Genomic DNA, 23,807 nt, shown 5'->3' with positions numbered 1-23,807 from the left:
AGCTATTTTGAAGGTAACAAGATATATTATGATAGCCATTGTTGATTTCCTATTATCTTGTTTGAAGTCATGCTTACATTGTTTTGTTTTGATTGAATTTCTTCTATTTTATTTTGTTTGGTTTTATTGTCTTTAAAATATGTTATGGTTAATACATTATGTCAACTTGAGAAGTTTAGAAGTTTGAGAGATTCAGCAGGGAGCCAAGGTTCTTACTTTGTAAATATCCTCATCCCCTGCAAAGAAGGACAAGGAGATTTTGTGAGTGCTACATGTGCCCTGAAGGGTAGGGGTGGCTTGTGTACAATATAAGCCAGGAGAAGAGGTTTGTTTTCTTCCCTTTTTATTTTGGCTGCTTTTTCTCTGGCTGCTGTCTTGAAGTACTGCCCCAGTGCCATGCCATCCTGCGTTCGAGCTAGCTGATTATAGACTAAACCTTCAAAAACTTCAAACTAAGCTAAATAAATATTTTCTTCCTCCATTTTGGGTGTTGAGTTTTTGTCCTAGCAATGAGAGAAAAGTAACTGAGACAAAATAAAAGGCAAAAAAAAAAATGTTTTTAGAGCAGCACAAGAAACTTGTAAGCATATTTGGGATACAGGAGGCCAAAAGTTGTAGAGAAAGAAGTTTAGGTCCCAAACTTACTCAACATGAGAGAGAACAGAATCAAAGAAAACTGAGGAATTGGCAACCTCATACCCAAGAATGAACGCTTGGAAAAGCTCACGCAAAGTGATGACTTTCTACAAATGGAATGGAATTAGCAGGGCAACTTTGTAGGAAAAATTTACCACTAAGTAGCTAAAAAGTCAAGCCCTCCCTGGAATTGTGCCACCTGATATGTAATACTAGGAAAGTTGACCATTATTGCTTGTGCAGAGTTACAGAATATTTAAGATTAAGGACAACCCAGCTTCTACCTTATGCTGCCACAGGAAGAGGTCTACTCTCTTCACTGTAGTGGCAGAGGATAAATTTCTCAATGAAAGAGAAAATTCCATTTTCAAAAACCTTTAAGTCTCAGAAAACTCTCTTCTAAACAGAATACCTCCCTGTCTATCTCACTACAATATGGTGCCAGTTTAACCTTGAATGTTCCTGTGTACTTGACTCCCTTTCCAATAACTATATAGTTATGAATATTTTTCTTAAACCAAAATATTAAGCAGTTCAGCCCCATTTCATAGAATAGGATTTGAAAGCCTTTTATTTTCTCCATGGGTTCTCTTTTGGGTACACCAACATCTTTTTGTGATATCCAAAATTGTAAGTGTCATCTCAGCTACAGTTTGGTCAAGGAAACGGTTTGTTTGGTTTTGTTTCATTTCGTTTTGAGACAGAGTCTTCCTATATAGCCCAGAATCAAACTTGCAATGGTCCTAACTTACTTTTTTTCCTTTTGCTTTTTTTGAGGTAACATTTTAGTATGTGATCCAGACTGGCCTGGAATTCACTATGTAGCCCAGACTGACCTCAAACTCATGACGATCTTTCAGCCTCAGCCTCCCAAGTACTGGGTTTATAGGCATGTAGTACCACAATTGGCTCGGAAAAAATGCTGAAAAGTTCATTCCAGGAAGTAGGTTTCTTTAAATCCAGCCAAGTTGCTGACTGAGATTTATTGAGTACTTATTATATGTAGGCAATTTCTTGAGAGTTTAAAATGCATCGGATTATTTAATCTTTATAATAACCTCATGAGATAGGAATTATTAATATTCCATTTCGCAGATTGACAATTGGAAGCCAAGATGGACTAAGTAATTTTCCCAAGGTCACTGAGTTAACATGTTACTGACTCAGGGTTCAAACTCAGATTTTTTAGATTTAGAATTCAAGATTTTAAGAGCTTCATTTTACCTTCCTCAATATGTGCTATGTTTTCATTTGTTTCACTTCTATCAGATACTTGTGCAGGTGAGATTTTTGAACCAAGCCTGATTATAGATATGGGTACAAAGGCTCTTGTAAATGGAGCAGAAATTAATGGCTTTCATTTTGCAGATGAGAAAAATGATACACAGGTTAAGAAGTATTTACTACTAAGCACCAGGCACAACACTATCAGTGGGAGACAACTACAAAATGAGAGTTTTATGAAAATGCACAGTCTATTTCTGGATTCATAGTTCAATGCTATTGCCTAATACTGCAGCACTGTCATCTAGCAAAATTCCTCGGAATCGCTCTAGAAGATGGAGTTTACTACTTTGGTCCAAATAAGAGGAACACAAACCATGTTCAGGAAAAGGACGATGTCCTCTTTTTAAGAGCTCTGGAGGTAATAATAGGCTCAGGTGAGGAAACAATAATATTTACTTTGAAGAGGAAAACCTCTTACTCTCCTCATGAATCCCAGATATTTTTAGAATAATGTACCCCCCTGCAAATGTGTCATTCTCTTAACATGTGCTCAAAGTGTCACTTAGAGCACTGCACAGGATGCCAGCCAGGGAAACTCAGATTCCTCCTCTGCCATCTGCCAACTCCACCATCCAGATGTGTCCAGTGGCTCTACCTAGGCTCTCATTAGGAGAAGGCCAGAGCCTCCTTAGACAGAGGAAGAGTCCAAAAGTTTCCTATAAAGCCTTGTTCACACTGAGTCCATAGCAGTTGTTGGTGTGATTGTGTCTTGAGGGAAACTTGGACCTACTTCTCAAAGGCAATAAAAAGCAGTGAGTTTGTTCCTTTGTGTTGTCTAACAAGGAACCATCTATGCAAAGCACAGGGGTTGTGTCATCTACAGATTAAGAGGGAACGGATCACAGATTCTCTGTCCTTCCTTCCCCAGAGCTAAAAGCCTCAGCCCCTAAAAGAGAGCATCCTAAAAGAGAGCATGTTATCCTTTCTAAATTGACTGAGAATACCTGCTTTCACCTAATGTTGGTTACATAAAAGTAAAATAAAATAAAGAAACAGGAGAGCAAAGACTAACAGTCTTTCCCATTAAATATAATTGTATGTTCCTAGAGCCACACACACTGTTTCATTTTTAATATACTTTAAACATGAAACTACTTTTACAAAAATTCATTTTGAAAGAGTTGAACATATTGCTGGGAAAAACCAGTAGTTCTGATTGTCATTATGAATGACATGATGCTGTCTCATTAACCCCTCAGCGATGCCTCATTGATAGAAGTCTGTGTGGGGCAGTTGCAATCCAAATAGTCAGGCCACAAATTCACTGCTGGATACAAATTCATTGCCAGAAAGTTCCAGAATGTCTCAGAAAGACGTAAAATCAGAAAAGCCTTCATCCCCTTCCAGCCATAGAGACATGATGTCCCCAAGGAAATATGATTCTTCTTGACATTGCTGTTCTGTCCACAGCTGGGAAATGGTCCTAAACACATAGACTCACTCTGAGACCACTGTGACCCCTTCCTCCTCAGCTGTGCTGTAGAGATCCAGATTGCTGGCATCTCCCACCAATCAGATGTGCATAAACAAAGGCCGGCAAAAGGCAAGGAGTGAGACATGGAGGTTTTATGCCTTATTAATTGGACATTGCTATTTGAACTCTTAAAGATTCCAAATGGCTTTGGCATGTAGTCAGAACCATAAAACAAATGGACTCAAGAAGTAAAAAGAAATACTCTGAGCCAGACCATTTCCTGTTTCTCCCTAGAATTGCAAGCTAAGTCTGGTACAGAATTTCAAATCTCAGTTGAGTGCTCGGCTGTCCTTCAAATGCTGTTGCACTGTAACTGAGACTCTTCTAGCTCTGGCCTTTACTGGAGATGATGGTATGAATAAGTAACCTCCTTTATTTTAATCAGGGTAAAGAATTTGTCCACCAAAATAAAACTTCATTTGAGTTTTTCCTTCTTTTTTGTGGCTAGTATTTTGTCTAGAAAAAGTACCTACTCTTCCTTCCAAGTCTTTCCTGTAATCATCCAATGAGAAAATCACCCCACTCAGGCAGGAAGATTCTGTTTCTGGGAAAAAAGCAGGAGGCTAGAAAAGCTCTTTCCTGCTAGTCTGCACTTCCTTAAGAATGAGTGCACTCAGAAGAAGCAATGTGTGTTCCCATTGCATGGACCAGGAAACTGAGGCTTAAATAGCTTAAACCACATGTCAAGGTTCACAGTGAGGACTCTGAAACTGAAAACTGCATCCACACACACTCAGCACTCTGACAGCTTCTATCAAAGGTGTCTGGAGCAGTTCATGCAGGTAGGAGTGCAGACTGGCCTGGCACCTCTTCCTCACCAGGTTCCTCTTGAAAGCAGTGACCTCAAGGTCCTCTCTGGCATCTGTGTGGCCTTTCAAATGGTCTCCTTGTCTTTGGCTGTTTTTGGTGACCAATATGCTTTTTCCCCAAACAAAACCCAGCCTTGGATCCAGCACTCTGATGTCCTGTGCTGGCACCTGGTGAGAAGCATATGTGCCCACCTCTTCATTCTTTCATTAATTGAAGCTATGATTCTGTGCTAACAGCAGAGCGTGAGTTTGGGTTCACTCAGGGCTGGTTCCAATGAGGTCATCCTCCTCTTTGGTAGGTCACTCCAAACACACCCACTAACCTTGGTCTCTCTCTACAAAATGGGTGAAAATGTGCTTCTCCCGGGTTTATTGTTGGCGGACATGCACTGTGGTACACTAATCCTGGAGTCCAGCACTGATCCATCATGTAAGCAAGAGCAGCTATCATTCAGGGAGACATCTGAAATTAAATGGCCACAGTGTGTACCTGAGGGTTGATAAATGAAGTTAACAATCCAGAGAAAATGTGAGACAGTGAGAGGATGGTGGCTAGACTCCCCTCACGATGCTGAAGTCCCCTCCTGTCCTGAGGTAGGAATATTCCTTGCACTGCAATTTTTCATGTCATGCAAGTTTCAATCAATATAATTGATTTAATGATTAATTTATTGTGTTCCTCAGTAAAAGCCCAGCATCGACTTCTTAAAATGGAATATATTGTACTTTGGCCAAAGCAAACTAATTGGCAGCAATCATTTAAGAGGAAGAATAAAACATTCTACACACACACAAAATAAAGAAAAATAATGAAGAAATACACATATATTATTTTTAAAATGCAGAAATGGAAGGTGGGGTCTCAGTGTGAGTGCTTCCTTCCTTGCCACACTTGAAGGAGAATAATCTGGCCAGATGTACACAGCTGCACACCCAGTCACTGGGAACCCTCACATCCCACACTCACCGAGACCTTGTATTGCTTTTCCTCATGCCCGTGGGTAGGTTTGGGAATAGCTCTGATAGTTTTCAGCCCATGCTTTGTTTTCTCTCTTATCATATAATCAATGAGGCTTCCATGTTTTCATTGGCCTTGAGCACTGAACCAATGTCTCCCTGTGTCCTTGAAGTGCAGTTTTAGTCATGCATGTTTTGCACTCTTTTGTTTCTGGGCCTGTAGTTCTGTTTCTATCACTGTTTTTCTTTGCTTCATCTCATGACCAAACTTAAAATGGATTATCTAATGGAAAATTTCAATGCAACTTTTAAATTACCTGTAGTTGGACCAAATTAAGGATATAAAGTAACAAATATGTCACAGAAAAAATTTTAAAAGCCATGATTTCCAGTTCTCCTGAATCTCCAGCAGCTTTATAGTTTTTCAATTGCAGGCAGCCGAGTCTCTGTGTAGAGATGCTGCCAGCTCTGTGCTCCTTCTTTCTGGGCTGCGCTGTTACTCAGCACCTTCCTGAGGACTTCTATGCCTGGGACAGCTGGAGGGGGTGACTGGGGAGGCATGGGAGGTGGCCACATGGTGTCAGTCTTGCCATGCAGGTGGGAGGCCTCAGGCACCGACTAGAATAGTCAGAAAGGCTCTGGCTCCAAAGGACCTCTCAGCTAAGCGGCACCCAGAATGCAGGGTAGGTGCTCTGTGCCTTATGCTGTGTGCTCTCCCAGCTGCGTGTGCTGTGTCCATCAGAGCTGTGGAAGGAGCAGTGACTGTCAAGGACCCTTTCTTCCAGGCCTTCTGGCTGAGCTCCTCCACCTACCACTAGCTGAGAGCAAGGGTCTGGACAAGATGGGGGCTACAGAGCTGTGACCTGAGTTTCACCTGGTCCTTGGTACCCTGTGCCCACACCCTAACTAGTTTACTAACGTGATCTCAAATAGGTTTGTTCCTCAGTTGCCTCATCTCAAAACAGAATTTACAAACCCTATTTGAGAGACATGCTCTTACATTGGGTTTGACTTGGAGAGCGCAGCTGTAGCAGGTACTCAATAATGGAAAGCCATAAAATATAAGTGGGAATTGCTGCTGTTTTAAGTTTGAAACAAGCCTTGTGAGTTTCTCCTGAATACAATACAGCCAGGCTGAAATCTAAGAGGGTGACGGGAGAGGGTGGTGGTGGAAAATGGAGAAAAGAGAGATGAGGAGCTGGAAGGTGAGGTGGTACTCAGGCCACAGGACCCAGGACATCACCTGAGGGAGCTGCTGCACCCAAACCCTAGTGTCTCCTTCCTGCGTGACGATGAATCACACACAATATGAAGTAAGGCCAGCTTTTCCCCTCTCCAAGGACTAGGCTACCACTCACTCTCTGACATCATGTATACACAGGTCTCATGTTTCCAGCACTGCTACATACCAGACCAAGGATCCCAGGCTTTGGAGTCCAGTGCAGGTGAAACTTTCCATGCCAAATGAGCAGCTGTGCGAGCTTGAGCTCCATGTTCATCATTTGTCAAAGAGATGATAGTGATACTTCACTGTCAGTATTTTGTCTTAGGGTTAAACAGGACAACATGGGGAAGCACTGCAAACACAGCAGGCATGGAGTCTCTACAACTGGCCCATCTTCTTCACAGAGGCCCACAGTTCTGTCCAGAGGGTGCAGGATGTCACCTCTCTAGAGCTGGGTATTGCCCCAGCACAGACAGAGTTGTTTCAAGTCTGGGAAGAGGGAGGCATCTGTGGGATAAGTACACATTGTTCCTGAATGTAGCAGTGCATGGCTTGGGAAGAACTTGTGCAAAGATGTGGAAGTTCCTTTTCCTGGTTGAACCACGCTCAAACAAGTAACTTGCTTCTCGGCTCATCCTGCTCCCTGCTGTCCACTAACACTGTCAACTTTCAGATCTGGCCTTCTTTCCAAAAGCTTCACTCAGTGGGCTACTGAGATACTGTCCTTCCACGTGGCTCACCATTCTTCCTGGGGCCCTACATGCCTGCCCCAGTGTCTCTGAACATGGACATGTGCTCTGAGCTATGGATTTCTGCCACTCCAAATCCAGGCCCTTGGGACTCAGCTGTCCCTTGGGTGACCTTATGATCTGCTGTCATAGCAGAATCCTGGAAGGTGATGGCAAACAGTGGACTACAAATGTATCTTCTCTTTTAGAAGGGGAAACTGAGGCCTAGAAGAACATGTTCTTTCTTGTCCACATAAAGCTAGACACACCTCACAAGCCACATATTCAGCAGCAAGGCTGAAGGTTGTGGTCCTGAGGGTAGTTCTTACACAGAGAGACATGACTAAGCACAGTCCCTCTCACAAACCATATGAAGACTGAAAAAAATGTTAAACAAACTCAGCACACAGGATCCTTCACTGATTCAAATACCTGTGACACAATTTAAACTCTCAGGTATTAAAATATCCGGGCCTTCAGCTCTAATGATGATTTATAGAAGCATAGTTCTCTAAAGTTAAGAAATAACTAAAGTAAAACCATATGGGTGTCCTATATGCTAACCATGTCTGCCAGTATTTTTCAGGGTGATTATGGAGCATGAGTCCCTGGGGGGTACTCCGTTAGGGGGCAAAGCTTTGGAAAGCTGAATTATGCTCATTTCCTCTGTATCTCTTAATGGTCCACAATGAAAATTAGCAGAAAAAGTCTGGTTTCAAAGTTTGTACTCCAGATCACAACTGACCCTAAAATTTATAATACACTAGTATGTATGAAGTATTTATTTATGAATACTGTGACACTAAGTACTTCATTAATTTTCAGATTTAATCTTTGCAATAATCTGGTGACATAGGCACTGTTTTTAATCATTTTGTATTGAGGAAACAGGACTTAGACAGGTAAAAGAGTTTGCCTCACCTCACACAGTCAATGCACTGTATATGGTTGATATTTTTTAATAATACACCAAGTGCCCTTATTCTGAACTTTGCTAAGCGTTCTCTATGCCTGGAGTTTCATTGTAGCTATTCCTAGCTAGACATTTCTTTCTCTTATCTCTTAAGATCTAGTGTCAGCTGGACAAAGTATCCACCCTCTTTCCTCACTACCATCTTTAGTCTGTCCTGTTTTGAAAGTGCCTGGTGCTGTGTCTTCTCCTCCAGTAACTTACAAGGTCCTTACAAGCAGGTGGATTGTCTTTGGATATCAGTTCCCACCCACAGTGCTTGTCTTATGAGGTCACATTGGTTAAAATTCCTCTTGTTGAACAGAATTGAACCCAGTTGTCTATAACTTCAGAGTTCCAAAACGTTCCCATTATACCACAGTGTATCTCATTCCAGCTATGAAAGCTCAATGACATTTTGAACCAAATAACCATTGGGCCTACTTTTGCTCCCATGGTATTGAGTGATTCTGTAGAGATTACAAGGAGTGAATTTGGAAACAGAATGAGCACCTAAACTCAAATTTATATTACAGCAAAGACTGCATCAGCAATCTAAATATAAATCCTTAACTAGAAGGCTGGGAACAAAGAAAGCTCAGGATAAACATCGGCTATTATTTAACCTTGTACAATTTCAGAGTGAGTTCTGTCACTGTCAATAATACTTTTGTTCTCATGACACCTTGAGTAAAAGATTAGGTTACAGCATTTTTGTTGATGAGTGCTTCCACTGGGCAGGTCTAACTTGAAATTAAGATTGCAACTAGAAGCCAGTTAGAAGCCATGAGGGAGGCCAGGCACGGACAGGTATAGTTCTGTCAGGGTGGACTCTGCCATCTTCAGTGGAGACAGCACTGGCAACAGCTGTCCCTGAAGTGAAATTGATTGTCCTTCTCCTCTTCCTATGGATCATGCCAGTGACTATCCACACATTCGGAAAATAGGACTCTGAAGCTTATGCTTGCCTACATTCCTTACAATTATTTACAAGAAAGATTCAAAGGCCTTATTGTGTGTGCTCTCTGTGTTATTTTTGACTATAACCTAGCAAGCAGATTGCTTGTCAAGTCCATGGCCACAGCTTCTAACCCTGCCTCTCTGTTTGGTTATCAGGTATGCACTGATTTCTTGTCATTCTCACCCTAGTCTCTGTCCATTCACACTCATTCTGAAGCAATCCCTCCTTTGGAACTTCTGCTCCTCCCCAGGCTAACGAGCTACTGGAAGCACCCCACTCCTGGTCATCCTACTGTTGTCCATAGTTAGCTGTCCACCTTTCTTTAACAAGGATGCGTAAAGAACCCTTTGCCAGAGGAACAAAGGAATCAAAATGACCACTGACGTGGGGAGCTTTCTCTCCAGAGTTCAATTTTGGGCTGAATGTATTTTTTACTGGGGAGTTCATAAGACTTAGGAACTCAGTACGCTCAGGTAGGTACCATGGTAGAATGAATGCATAAGTTACTTGGGACAGACTCTGAGCTCAGCTTGACAGTTCTCTCCTGCTGTTTACGTCTAATTCCCTTATCCACCTAGGTCTGTTCTACCTCCCCAGACTAAGGAGGGAGCAGATAAAAATCCTAACAGGAGTCAACTGGCTCCATGTGACTGACACATTTCTTGTCATGTTTTCTCATGAGGCAGAGGTGACACAGCAGTGACCTGGGATTGTCCTACTCCAGGGAACTGCATGGTGCCAGGTCTGTTCCGGCTTTTCCATAGGACTGAGAGCTTAGCGTGTAGCTTCCCCAGAGACCAGGAGCACAGCTGTTCTTTCCCAGATGCATGCCAAGCTTGGTGTCTGACAGTGGAACTGCCAAGATTGTTATCTCTGGCTCCACTTCTACTCGTGCCACTGAATAGGAATGACCTCAGGTGACTTAATACAAGCTGTGATGTGTCTCAGTTTTTCCATGCATATAGTGAGGATAAGGATGGCACATTCCCTGCACTTAGGGATGGTGCAGTGTGTGTAGAAAATGTGTGCCTGCCACATGGCGGGCACTGAACAACTACTGCTTATAACTGTCCTTATTTTTATCAGAACACCATAGGCAGTGAAAAAATAAGCTGTGAGTGGTGAGTGTCAGTACTCTGTGCAGGAAAAGCCCCATGGAGGGCAGAATGCACCTCCTTTCTTTAACACAGACATCATTTTATGTAGCATCTCATCCAGTCCTGGAGGGAATGTTCTTTTTACATCTCCTGCACAGCAAACAATACTCTGGACAGAGGACAGAGTGTTATTGATGGGACATCATACCTCACTAGTCAGAGCTTGGAATTCTGCAATTTTCTTTCTGTGTAGGTCTCCTTTGATGATGGTGATCATTTTTCACTTCAGGTACTAATGTTAAATTGAAAACTGTATCTGTTTACCTCTAACATTTCAGATATTTTGGCCACCATTTAGCAAAATCCATTTGTTTCATTACACTTTGAAAAGGGGCCAAGTGATCTAGTTAATATATCTGAATTTTAGTTCTGAGAATTGGAAACAAAAATTGCTGTTTGAATGTCCAGCTGTTTCAACAGTCCCAAGTAGAGGGATGTGGGAGCGTATGCAAGAGAAGAAGCACTGAGAACTCACTGGGGTGTGGGTAGGGGTGGGTAAATTTAGCTGGGTTATTTCATCCAGGCTCCCCATTCTCTGTTACCCTAACAGCTGCTTCAGAGCCATTATCATGTCTTCATGGCCATTATCATGTCATTTTAAACTAGGAAATGGAAACAAAATCCCATAGACCTGAAGAGGATTCCAGGGTCCAAGGCCAGGGCCAGGTCTTTCTGGTGCAGGACTCTGCTTTGTGAAGCGCTGCAATGACCTCCATGATGACCTTGCAGACTAGGGGCTCAGTTGGTGCTTAGAGTGTATACAACAGGTAGATGCTAGGAAAGTCCCTGCACAGCAAATGTGGCCAAAAGCCACACTCTGTGGAGACTGGGCTCAGGGTACTTGGGAGGTGGGAGGGGTTTCCTGCTTTGGTTTCAGGGTCTGAAGGCAGGAAGTACCACTAAGTCCAACAAGTGCTGACTGAACCCACAGACACTGCTAAAAGAAAAAGAAGCATTGCAGATGCCTCCCTTGGCCTCATTTGCTGAGCTGACAAGTTAATTACTCAGCTATCAGGAGATAACTTGGTAACGTAACATGTGTAACTGTGTAATTACCAGGGGTTCCAGTAGTCACTGTGTAATTATCAAGTAGTTTTCATGAAACAACACGTGTTTGCTTGTAAATATACAATTAAGCGATGTTGCTACCATTAACCGTGAAACAAAGCCAGCATCTGGCACTTAAGGTGCCAGCTGTGGTCCCTTCAATTAAACTTTTCTTTAATAGGACTAACTTTCCAAAGGGCATCAAGTCACAGAAACCCATGGAAGCATGTCTGATAGTGCTGATAGTGCTATCATTTGCCTAAAATGACACCTTTCTATTTCCCTATCATACATTAAAAGTCTCATTTGCCAAGGTCAAACTCAGATGTGCGTTTTTCTGGCATTTTGAAGACTCCTTTAAAAAACCTACATTCTGCCCCCTCAGCTCCCCAGACTCCTTTGTAACTGTGTATGACCTTGAGCACATTTTACCTTGCTTGCTTCCCATCACTCAGCCAGGCCACAAATATTTTTCAAGTCTTTACTTTGTTACAGATCCTGTGGGTGCAATGGGAACACAGATGTCCATCCACAAAGTTGAACTGGCCACAAACTCTGTAGTTAGAGGGAAATACGTTTATATGCAAATGATAGCAGGTGATAAATCTTTCAGAGATACAAAATCCAGGGTCATGGATGTTGATTCTCTCACTAGTTACTGTAGGGCAGTAGCTCTAATCCTTATGTCCTCACTTATTGAATAATTCTTTAGTTCTGTGCTGTTTGCCACTCTGTGAGCTCTAGATTTTATAAGAAACAAGAAACACACTGTGTCTGCTTGTGTGGACCCTGCACTTACCACCCACTTCCTGCGTATTAGCTTATAGCATCAGTTCACAGTCGATATAAATACCTTAATAGGCTCATCTTCATCCTGTCCAGGAGTGGCTGATGATACTTGTTATGAATACTTTCACAGAACATAGACATTACTACTGGTTCCACAGGTATTGCCTTGATTTGAAACTTAGGTTTATAATTTGCTAATGTATGTCCTTAATAGTTCCGTATTTCTTTTTTATTTAAGATTAAAAAGACACAGAAAAGAAAAACAAAAAGCAACACAAACAACAAGAAGAAACCAAATACAGTAACAGTATAGGTTTACAAAACAAGATGGTAGGAATTTGACAATGTTTGTAATATTGCATATTGTTATTTTCAAATGGGTTGCTTAGATTAACAATTATAGACATGTAAATTTGATCTAAACGTATGAGTACTGACTGATCTTTTACAATAACTAATACAATTAGGAGAATAATCAGTTTAGCTATCATACATACATACAAAATATGTCTTTTTCTTTTTCTCTTCTTTCTTTCCTCCTTTCCCTTATTCTAATTACTTTCTTCTTTGAACATTTCCCACTTCTTATATTTAAAAGTTTAAAGAAAATTTAGAAAATGCATAAAAATACAAATATCAAAATAGCTATACAAAATTCTTCCATTCTAAAGTGAATACTTTATGTTTTCCCTGTTGAGCAGTAGCAAACAAGAATTTTTCTACATTATTAAAAATCATCTCAATTTTTAACAACTGTAGTTTATTTCATAACAGATATACTATATTTGGTAGATATTTCATTAAAGCCCGGACATATCATTCATTGATCACTATATGTATGTGTATATGCGTATGTATATATACATGTATTAATTTAATAACTATTTTTTAAGTAGAGTATATTTTGGCTACTAGAAATATAGTAAAAATTAAAACAGAGAAGAACTCATGAAGAATTTATATTCTGGGAGACAGAAAATTAATAATGGTGTACCTGTTGGCAGATGATGTGAGGTAAAAGAAGGTTGAGAAACTAGTCAGAGGAGAATGTAATTGAGAAGTCACTCATAGGAGACCCTTGACAAAGAATGTTCACCAGGCATGAGTCTGGGGTGCAGAGGAAATGGCAGTGCAAAGGCCTCTGTCCAGGCTGTGCCGGGTTTGCTGAAGAACTACATGAGGCCAGTGTGGCTGAAGGAGCCCATGAGGGCGGGACACCAAGGAGCAGCAGAAACAGAACGAGGGTTGCAAGGGACCTGGAGTCTGGGCCACTGCCATCTCTGGGCCCAATTAGGAGCTGAATGCTGGCACTGAGAGAACACATCGGAAGTTGCGTTCAAAAAATACTATAGGAGGAAGAGTCCAGTGAGGAGATCACGGCCAAGGTGCAGCACCATTGTTCAGACCTCCTACAATTTCTCCATTCTGCTTCACTTTGCCACTATCTCTGCCCCACCCCACCGTCATTCCTTCTCTGGATTACTTTTTAGGCCTCTCTGTATTTCCTGTGTTCCTGCTGCTGTTGCTGCTCGTGCTGCTGGTGCTGCTGGTGCTAGAAAAACCTTTTAAATGCAAACCCAAATGTCTTATTGCTCCCCTGCTAAAAGGGCTTCCCTACATTTCCAGCCCATCCCATATAAACTTACCGAGGTCTTCACTTGCTCTGAACACTCTACATGCATTCATTCTCCTTCTGCCTACTAGTAAGTTTCTATCCACCATAACAGCTTTGACTATGTTGGGACACCTTTTACTATTCTGTTGTAAGGGACAATGCTAGTCATATCATTCATCCCCTGGGAGTCCTTTTGTCAATTACTAGCATCTTCTTTTGTCGCCTTCAATCTGTCTAGCACCTCCAGCTCCTTTGTAGAGGACTCCTCACAGATTTTGCAGCTACTTTGCAGGTGAAGTTTATGAATTTAGACTCTCCACCTCTGTTCCCAGGGAGCCCTAACCAATTACCTTAAGTAAAAAAGCAAAAGGACAGAAACTTTGCCATAGATCAGGAAAACTCTGAGCCAAGCCCGTGAACCAGAATCTCCTGGCTGAAATTAACTTACACTTAGGCTTGCCTTTCTCTCTTCTCTGCATCACTCCCTAAGCTTACATAGCTTTTCACAGTGGGTTACTTGTTTAGAAATTGTGTCCCAGGGTTACTGTCTTGGGACCTTGCCTAAGATGCGTTGGTAACTATACTTATTGTTTGGGTCACAAATCAAAAATTATCTCTTGGGAGTCACTGACTATTCAAAGTTCTCTGGTACCACAAATGATGAGACCACTTCCTCTGTACCATGTCCCAATAAAACTGTATGTATACTGTATCAGTAAGAATTGTTGACATAAGCCACCTATGGAATATGTATTTGACTTATCATTGTGCATTCTCTGTAGTTGACAGAGTAGCACAAGAGCCATCAATAAGGTTGTACTGAATGATGAACAAAGATGAGATACTGTATGTGTAACAAAATTGAAATAACTATGGATAAAAATTTACATTATTTAAACCATTCTCACTGTGAACTTTCTACATAACACTGGCATGAAATAGAAATTTTCACATCCTCTTATCCAGAGTAGACACTTGGTAAATATTTGTGAAATGAATTAATGTGCTGGATCTTTGATTTACAAATCAATTTTATCGTGGAAAATCACAATCTAGTTGGAGGAAATATAACGTAGGTATGGAAAAACAACAATAACAAAATAAACTCAGGATTTGTTGACTTATATCCCGGAGATTATGTAGTTGGTCTCAAAGTTACCTTAACAAGGAGAAGAGCTTATTCTTTTTTTAATTTCAACCAGATGGGATATTGCCAGTATGATTTGAATATATTTGACTGAAATCAAGGTAACTGTAAGAAGCTAAGGCTCATTATAGCTCAACCATTTTCTCTGCCTTCACTCTTCTGAGATTTTCCCGTGGCACCATCTCCTTTCACAACTGCTTAGAATTGAAAACAGTTGAAATTTCATGATTTTATGACCGGTGTGCTTGTAGAAGGAACAGGGATGTCCTCAATTTGACAAACTGAGACTCAGATTCCATACATATATTGTAGAGTATTCTGATTGCTGAAAGTTCATAAACTAAAATCAGCAGCTTTAATTGCAAGATAAAGATGTTCTACAGAGATAAATTTTTAATTTAGAATTTCTCTAAATTCTCCTCACTTTCTAAAGTCATAAGAATGAGATTTTATTCTATATGAACAACAGTATTTTGGAGTGAATTTCTCTTTGGAAGCTCCAATTCCAAACAATTTTGGTTGCATTTTTGAATGAATGGATTTACACTTTTACTGTACTGAGATAAAAATAAACTGAGCCTAAACTGTTATGCTACATGTAAATTCCAAGCCAACTCATACTGACATTCTTCTTTTGCAATGTTAAATGCTATGTTAAGGAAACAAGTTTTTTTTTTCCCCAGCTAAATAATTAGCAGTTCATTTGATTTGTGCTTTATTGTGAACTCTTTGGCTTAACTTAGGTTTTAACAATGCATATTGTAACCATATCAACCAAAAGTTATCCAGCACATGACAGAGGTAGCAAGCACATCATTATTCTAGCTTACACATAAAACAGAAACACTAATAACAGCTTCATAAACTACATACATGGATCAATTCCACTCTGCTCTTATATTTAGCCACTACCTCATTAGCACATCTGACCCCAGCCTTGGGAACCTTGGGAGCATTTGCTATATCCCTCAGGATTCTGGATGGATTTCTGCAAAGCGCTACGGCTCAAGGGCTGGCAGCATGGACGCTGAAGCCAAGTATCACACTCTCAGCCATTCCCTGAGTTCAACTTGTTTAGCCTTCACTCCTTGCTGAGTCCTTGGGAAAGTCACCTACATTTCCTCATCTGAAAGATGAAGTAACAGTAATAACCACAAAGCCTTTTATATAAGAAATAAGTAAAATTAACATAAGTAAAGTGGTTTCTATAAAAAAAATTTGAAATACTTATGCCACCATTTTATTGACATTTATGCAAATATCAAGAAATTCCTTAATGTCTTTGAGCTCTAATTTCCCTATCTATGAAACAGACAGTGGCAAAGCCTATCTGGTGTGCTCTGTGATGATTAAATGGGATAATAGTTCTAGGAAAAAATTCCCTTACTAACCACAACATATAGTGTTCTATATATTAAGCACTGAAAAATACTGTATGAAGATGGAGAGAATTGAATGAAAGAATAATTACTTTCCATGCCAGCCTCAGGTCATGTTAATTGATTTATTGCACAGAAGTTATTGAGTATTTTCTGGGTGCCAGCTAGATCTTACAGAATGTTGAGCTAACCACTGAAGACTATCATGGAAGTCATCAGTCTGATATAAGAGATCAGCATTAGTAAAATAATTTACCATTGTGATGTTGCTATGAACTCTACACAAGCAAAAACTGTCATTACCAGATCCATTAGGTACATTTCTCTCACTTTATAGACGTGAAAGACAGTGCCTGGAAACTGTGAGTGGACCAAGTCTGAGCACCAATTTTGGGGACCAAAGTCCCAAATTTGAATGTTGTAGATGAGGTAGATCCATAACAACTCATTTAATCTTGCAGGTTTGAGTTAAATTCTGTTCTTCAGGTCAAAGTATATGACTTAGTAACAGGATAGGGAAAAATGACCCCAAATAAAATCATCATAGTTTCTAATTGTCAACTATACGTCTACATATCAAGCACTTAATATTTACTACTTTATTTAATCCAAGTAAGTACTATTACAAATTAAAGTTCAAAGTGATTTCATGTGACTTGGTTCAAAGTCACGTGGCCAGAAAGTGAACCAAGTACCATCTGCTTGATGGTAACATCCATGTACTTTCTAACACCACAAACTGTTTCCATTTGGGACTAATTTGGGCTCATATCTTGGTCTTGGAGTGTGCAACCTTGTAGATCTTCAGGTTTCAGAATCTGCTTCTGAATTTCTGGCTGATAAAAACTGTGCTTACTTGAATATATACTACTGCTTTCTCCCCTTGGGCACATTACCTACTTTTATTCCCTCATATAAGACACATCCTTGACATTTTAGGATAAAGAGAAAATAGAAAAAAAAAGATTAAGACACAAGAGTATAACAGGAAGAAATCGGGAAGTGAATACAAGATCTTTGTGATGTTCTTTTTTTTTTTTTTGGTCTTTTTCGTTTTTACCGGTACCAGGGATCGAATTCACGACTGCCTGCTTCCAAGGCAGGCGCTTATGCCACTGAGCTAAATCCCCAGCCCCTTTTGTGATGTTCTTAAAGTCTTCATTTTTGTAGACAACTTCAAAGCAGTAAGCAATGTGAAATATTTTTGAAGGAAACCTCCAATACAACATTATACATCAATATCTTTTTGAAAAGCTGAGAAGCCCCTATATCTAGAAGGATACCTGGGAACTGGGAACACTGTGTGTCAGAAATTTGCGTGGATCACTTTCCCTTGAAAGACTGAAAAAAAAGCAAAGGACAACCTTTCTTCTGAGGAGAGTTACAATTCAACTAGATAAAAGGGATAGAGACAAGTAAGGTATCCATTTGTTGGGTTGTGGGCCAAGCAGTATGCTAAACTTTTGCATGCATTTTCATTAACTTTATTTTCTCAATAAACCCTTATATTCTCATTTAACAGATGAGAAAGCATAGAGACGGGAAGGGGTGCACCTGGGATTCCAATTCACATTTCAGTGACTGTTGAGACTTTTCTCTATTGGATGGCATTCAGTAAATGCTTGGTTACCAGGAAAGGAAAGAAGGAAGGGAGGAAGGTCGGTTATTTGATTCTCTTGCAAGTTATATTTTGTTTGTACCTAGGTCTGTGGTTTTATTTTTTGCCTTAAATTTCACATTGATCAGCTGCACCACTTGAAAACACAGATTTAAAACACTCCTAGAATGTTTGACTTATTCAGTGACTTCATCATTAAAAGGACACTAGGGAGGGAAGCAAGAGTAGAGTTTTCCATGATTCATTACTGCGTGCAAACTGCCTTCTCCCCCATCCCTCTCTTGAAATATCACCACCCGTTCAGTTTTATGCTATCACAGTAGCAATAAAGCAGCTCTCTGCAAGATGCATGGAAAATCCATCATTCTTTCTTAAGGTAGAGGATTTTAAAATACAAGGCCAACAGTAAGAGGTATCTTTTGATACTTGCAGTACAGAGGAAAAATACATAATATTTTTGCACATTTTATACATAAACATTTCAAACACTCATGTCAACTTTTGAAAAGATTATGATAGAATTTGGTCTCCCCATTAGATTGATTAGTTCAAGAACAGAAAACAAGGGCAAACCTCCAAATTAACCCCAAATAAAACTCAGAAACAATGGTCACTGCAATTGTTTTAAACGATAAGCACCTGGAATCTGAGAGCATTGCATCTACATAAGAAAGATTAGGGTTGAAATTAAACAATAAAAGCTTTTATAATCATCTGCATGCTTATTATTGTGTAGTATAGTAATGAAGCTTACCTGGTAAATCATCTAAAGCAGCAAATTAATTACTACTAGGTGTGATCTCTTTACTCAAGCATTTCTGGAGTCAGTTGAAGAAGGACATTACCTTAGGAAGAGGGCCCAAGGCAAAGGAGATGAGGTGGCATCCACTTTCCTGGTGTTTTCTTCCTGCTGGGTAGAGTCCATTTCCATCCTTGACTTTAGTGCATGCTTTGTCTCATTTCTTAAGAAGAATCAGAGTTTTTATATGAAAGTGCCCCAAGCAAGAGATGCCTGTTTCTGAGGGTAAGTGGAATGGCACTGGTCATGGTGTACAAGCATTAATGTGCACTACACTTGTCTGGAAGGCTTTAGAACATAGACTGATGGCCCTAAACTGCAGAATGTCAGATTGAGCCAGTCTGGGTTAGGGCTCAAGCTTTCATGTATGTTATGGATTAAGAACTGGTGGCCAACTTAATGCCAGCTGGATTACATCAGCATGGCACTGAGCATAGATGCTTCACCTGAGGAAAGTTGCCAGCATAAATAGAGAGGTGGAGAAGGAGGGCATCAAGGCATTAATGCACTGTTGGCATTGAGGCATTGGAGCATTGAGGCACTGAGGCATTGTGGGTTCTCTTACAAGTTGCTGTTTGAGTCATTGATTTTCCTGGAGAAGCTTTGGTCCTCACATCAAGCATTGCTTCCTGGTTCCGGAAGGGAAGACGTGTGCTGCTTGGTCTCCAGCTTGTCATGCTGGCTTCCTGGAAGGTACTCGACCTGGAAGGCGCTTGTCATCGGAGGAGCTTGGGGCCTCCTTGTCACTGAGGACGACTGTGGTGCCTTTCAGGACAGCCCTGGTCTTTGCTGTGAGTGTGACTTCTCGGCTCCAGCGTAGAACTCCCATCCCACCAGCACGGCTCCTTCACCCTGCTGAAATGGACTTTCTGGCTTCCACCGCTGACCTTTGGGCATGACCTTCCAGTCATGGATTCATAAAAGAGACTGGTGTGAGTCCTTCCTGTGGGCTCTGGACCTCCAGCTGGACTCATGGGAGGCATTGTCATGAGCTCTGGGTTTTCATCTGGACTCCTGTGGGACATTGCTGTAGGATTTAGGCCCTTGACTAAATATTCTATGCCTTTGGTGTCGCGGATAGATTTCCTGCATTTTCTTGTGTTAACTCTTGGTGACCACACTAAAATAATATTATATTCCACGTTCTGATTCTAGTTGTTCTCTGTACAACCCCTGACTACAACAATGTATATAGTAACTTCTCACAAAATGCTGACACTGGCAACCCCAGTTTGGAAACACCAATGCAAAGTTAGATTGGATTTCTACCCTGGTTCTTTATTTGCATGACCTTGAAAAATTTCTTTACTCCCTTTGCACTTCAATTTCTCTTACTATAAAACCTCCCAACACAAAGCATCACTGCATGGATTCATTGCAATAATGCGTATGAATTTCTCATCACTGTGGGGGCTGATAAGCATTTTGTAAAAAGTAGATAATTTTTAATAGTACTGTAATTTATTGTTTGCCTCTGCTAAACAAAAGAATTTGTTTTAAGCACTAACAGCTTCAGTGAATGACACAGACTAGAAAGTATCAAGCCAGGTTTGGTAACAAACACGATTTATATTTAGGTCATAGTGATCACTTGATGCTATGTAGGCTGTGTAGGAGTCATCTGAGAGACAGACTAAGGCAGATTCAGTAGATACACTCTGGAATTTGGATTTCTAAAGCTCTCCTCCAGACTGTTCTGGAGTGATTTCCTAAGAGGCACTTGTGTGAGACATCAGCTTGCTTTCATGACATGCGGCTTCTAAGCAATTCTTTCAGTGTTAGTTGTTCAGAATCTTCTGGGCGAGCCTACACCCTAGACCACCTAGATCAGAATCCCTGGGTGTATTCTGCCAATGATTTATTTACTTTTGCTTTGATTTTGTGTTTATTTACATTTTTATTTTTAAAAATGTTCCCTAGTTAATTATTATATGCAGCCAAATTTGAGAATCTAAAGGAAGGAGACAGTCATTGGTATCTTAGTCATTTTTCTTGTTGCTGAGATACAATGCTCAACAACTACAACTTAAAGGAAGAGAGACTTATTTTCATTCACAGGCACAGTCCATGGTGGGCTAGCTCCCAGGTAGGATGGCACAGCAGAGGGGCCGGCTGAGGAGAGCTACTTACATCATGGGGGCCAAGAAGTAGAGATCAAGGGATGAGAGAGGGAGGGAGAAGAAGCCTTCTGGGTCAAACCCCTATGATCTGCCTTTTCCAAAAAAAGTCCCACAGTTTTCCCCCATGATCCAATTACCTACCAAAAGCCCAACCTATGAGCACATGAGGCCTTTTGGGGCCATTCTCAATCTAAACCATAAACTGGATAAAGGTGAACTGGTAAAAAGTAAGTTTTAAATGTTGAACACCATTGTGTTAGGCAGTCCTGACACTGGTGTTAGGGACCATTAGACAGGATTACAAGGCTGCCAGTCATCCCCGTGAATGCACTAGATGTTAAGAGGTGGGAAAAGGCACTGAAAGAATAGCTCCCAAATTAAGTTATGTGAATCTTTATTGCGGAAGTCTTTGCCACCTTTGTAACTAAAATGACATGCTGTTTCATGTTTGCTGATCACACCTCCTTCATTGCAAAATACAAGCAAAGTTTCATTCTGTTTTCCCGCAATGGGGCAAATACAGTTGTTCCTTCTTTGCCACAGGGTACATGTTTCAAGACTCCCAGTGTGGATTAGTGTCCAACCCTACATATGCTATATAAATATATAGCCTATAAATACAAACTTGTGATAAAGTTTAACCTGTAAATTAGGTACATAAAGAGATTAAAAATAATAACAAGTAATAGTGTGTCTATATCAGTAGATCATAATGAAAGTTATAGGACATGCCTCCTGAAATATCTTACTGTACTATGCTGACTGTAGTTGGAGCAACCAAAACTACAGAAAATATAACTATAGATAAAGAAGAACTGTAATGTTGTGCTAAGAATTTTTATGTGTACTCTAGCTAGAGTCTTAGCAATCATTAGTGCGAGACAAATATTACCTTCCTCACTTTGCAGATGAAGCTTAAACACCGGCAGAGGGTAGCTGGCTTCCAGCACCAGAGTAGTAAAATGTGAGGTTACAACTGGACCCATGGATCCACTTTGTAACAACAACTCCTTTACAATGGCCTCAATGTTCATTTCTTAAGTCTGTCTTACATATGTGCAAAATGTTTTACAAATAGATGGGATTAAGCTGAATGCTGATATAAGAGATAAGAAAGACTCCTTCTTGACCGTAGCAGGGAATCAAGTTTTTCCTCTGTCTCCAAAGCAGTTTTAGAAACATTAGCACAAAAGTACCTTGGTAGCTTTGCTGTGTGTCTGAGAGCTTACTTCCTAAGCTCTTTGACTGCCTCAAAGTTTTCCATAATCTCCTCACCATTTACAATATTGGATATGAAAGTAAAAAGTTTTATTGAACAATAAAAAAGCTCTAATAAAATAAAGACAGTAAATCTTTCAAGTAGGAGTGGTGAGGACTTCCATGGGAGCCAAGAGAATGGGCCGAGAGGGGAGCCCAGGTCCAGCTTTGGGATACTGTAAGTTTTATCTTTAACAGAAATAATAGAAAACTTGCAGCTATGGATCTACAAACGAGACATGAAATATTGTCTGTGAGGAACACTTCAAAGCATGTGTAAAATAAGCCTCAAGATTTCTTCTTCAGTGTGCTCTGCATGATGCTGAATGCTCAGGGCTCCCTGAAGTCACTGCATAGAGAAGTTGATGAGGGAATGGGTAGCCAACAGACTTAAATGAACCTCCACAAACACTTGGCATAAACTTACCTATCACAGACAATGGAACTGCTTTCAGAGGATTTTTAGAGTCCCTTCAGTCTAGAGGCATTTTCCTTAATAATGCATCTTAAAAAATAAGATGTTTACCAGTGATGGCTAATTCTTTGAAGCTCTAATCATTTTAGCTATATAGCCTGTTCAGGGTGATTATTTCTATGCATTATCCGTCATGCTAAGAAATGATAGCTCAGGGACAAGGAGGCTTTTGAAGCAAATGCTTTAAGACAGTGTTTTAGTTCGCCAGCACTAGCCAATGTTAATTAAATTATATAAACAATGACTCATAGTATAAATACAGTACAGAGAGGCTGGACAAAAAAAACTCAATAACTTTACAACTATTTATTCTTCCAAAATAAAATAAAGAGAGAAACTTTACTCTTTCAGGCATGTGGAAGTGAATCAGTTTTTTTAAAGGATAAAAGAAATGTGTGGGTAAGACACTAATATTCTACTTCAGCAGGGAGAAAACAGTTTTAAAATAAATTGTTTCTCCTGTATATGGTCCACTGATTTTTAGAAATCAAGAAAAAGTTGTGGCTGGACCATGCACTGAAAACCAAATGTGAGAAAGAACTCAAGGGGCTGACGGGGAGGCAGTCTGTGCATGCAGTGGGACTTAGACCTCAGGCCTGGGAGTTAAGTCAACAGGAGAAGAATGGAGTGAAGTTACAGATGAGGAAGAAGTCACTGAGACCCGTTCCATGCTGTGCTGGGTGCACTGTGGAAATGGATGATTCAAGGCCACACCGAAGCCGAGACTGCTGATAACAGGAGTTGGTGAGTCCCAGGTCCTTGGTGGGAGGACGCAGCGCAGTGTGGAGTGGAGCCAAGGTAGAGAGCTTTATTGGCTCTCGATGAGTGCTGGAGATTGGGTTCTGCAGCGTGGGAGGCTGACTGGAAGACATCTTGGAGTAGGGCAGAGCCTGGCACCGCAGTGGCATCAGTCAGCCGCACGTGGCCCAGAGAGGATTGGTGGGAGCAGCTTGGGCTGAAACACGCTGCTGGTTGGGAACCAATAGCCAGGGGCAAAATGTGACATCCACCACAGCACAGTGTAAAGTGCTGAAGGCAGTCGCAGGTTGACTGCTTCAGAGGGGAGGGGCCAACCTGCAATGTCCCTGCGTTCCACCTCAGATATCAGCAAACAAGAGAGCAGGAAGCCACCAGCCAGCACACTTTAGAAAAACTGTAAGTAACAGATCCAAAGAGACTACCAAGAAACTAAAAACTCCATTGAAAGCTGGCAAAATGCCTTGACAGAAACAAAGGTTAGCCTTTTGAAACTTGAAGAGAGATTTACAAAGTGTGATTGTGAAAGAAAAGACCTGTTAAAAGTAACAAGGAACCAAGAAATAACAATTCAAAGACTAGAAGATGACAAACGTAGGCAAAGAAGCAGGAATAACCTCAA

The 23,807-nt window shown here is 40.7% G+C and overlaps 1 protein-coding gene across 1 annotated transcript in view; it reads right to left on the bottom strand.

The window, feature by feature from the left end:
- Window positions 1-23,301, bottom strand: part of CUNH1orf87 (chromosome unknown C1orf87 homolog) — a 181,965-nt gene extending 158,664 nt beyond the window's left edge. The window contains 1 exon segment of the mRNA XM_013142761.1: window positions 23,144-23,301. Coding sequence (XP_012998215.1) covers window positions 23,144-23,301 — 158 coding nt within the window.
- Between the last annotated feature and the right edge of the window lie 506 nt (window positions 23,302-23,807).

Source organism: Cavia porcellus, unplaced genomic scaffold (genome assembly GCF_034190915.1).
Source record: "Cavia porcellus strain 051 isolate PalLab524CR breed Dunkin Hartley unplaced genomic scaffold, mCavPor4.1 scaffold_1, whole genome shotgun sequence".
Classification (NCBI taxonomy): domain Eukaryota; kingdom Metazoa; phylum Chordata; class Mammalia; order Rodentia; family Caviidae; genus Cavia; species Cavia porcellus.
This window is presented reverse-complemented; position numbering and strand designations above follow the sequence as displayed.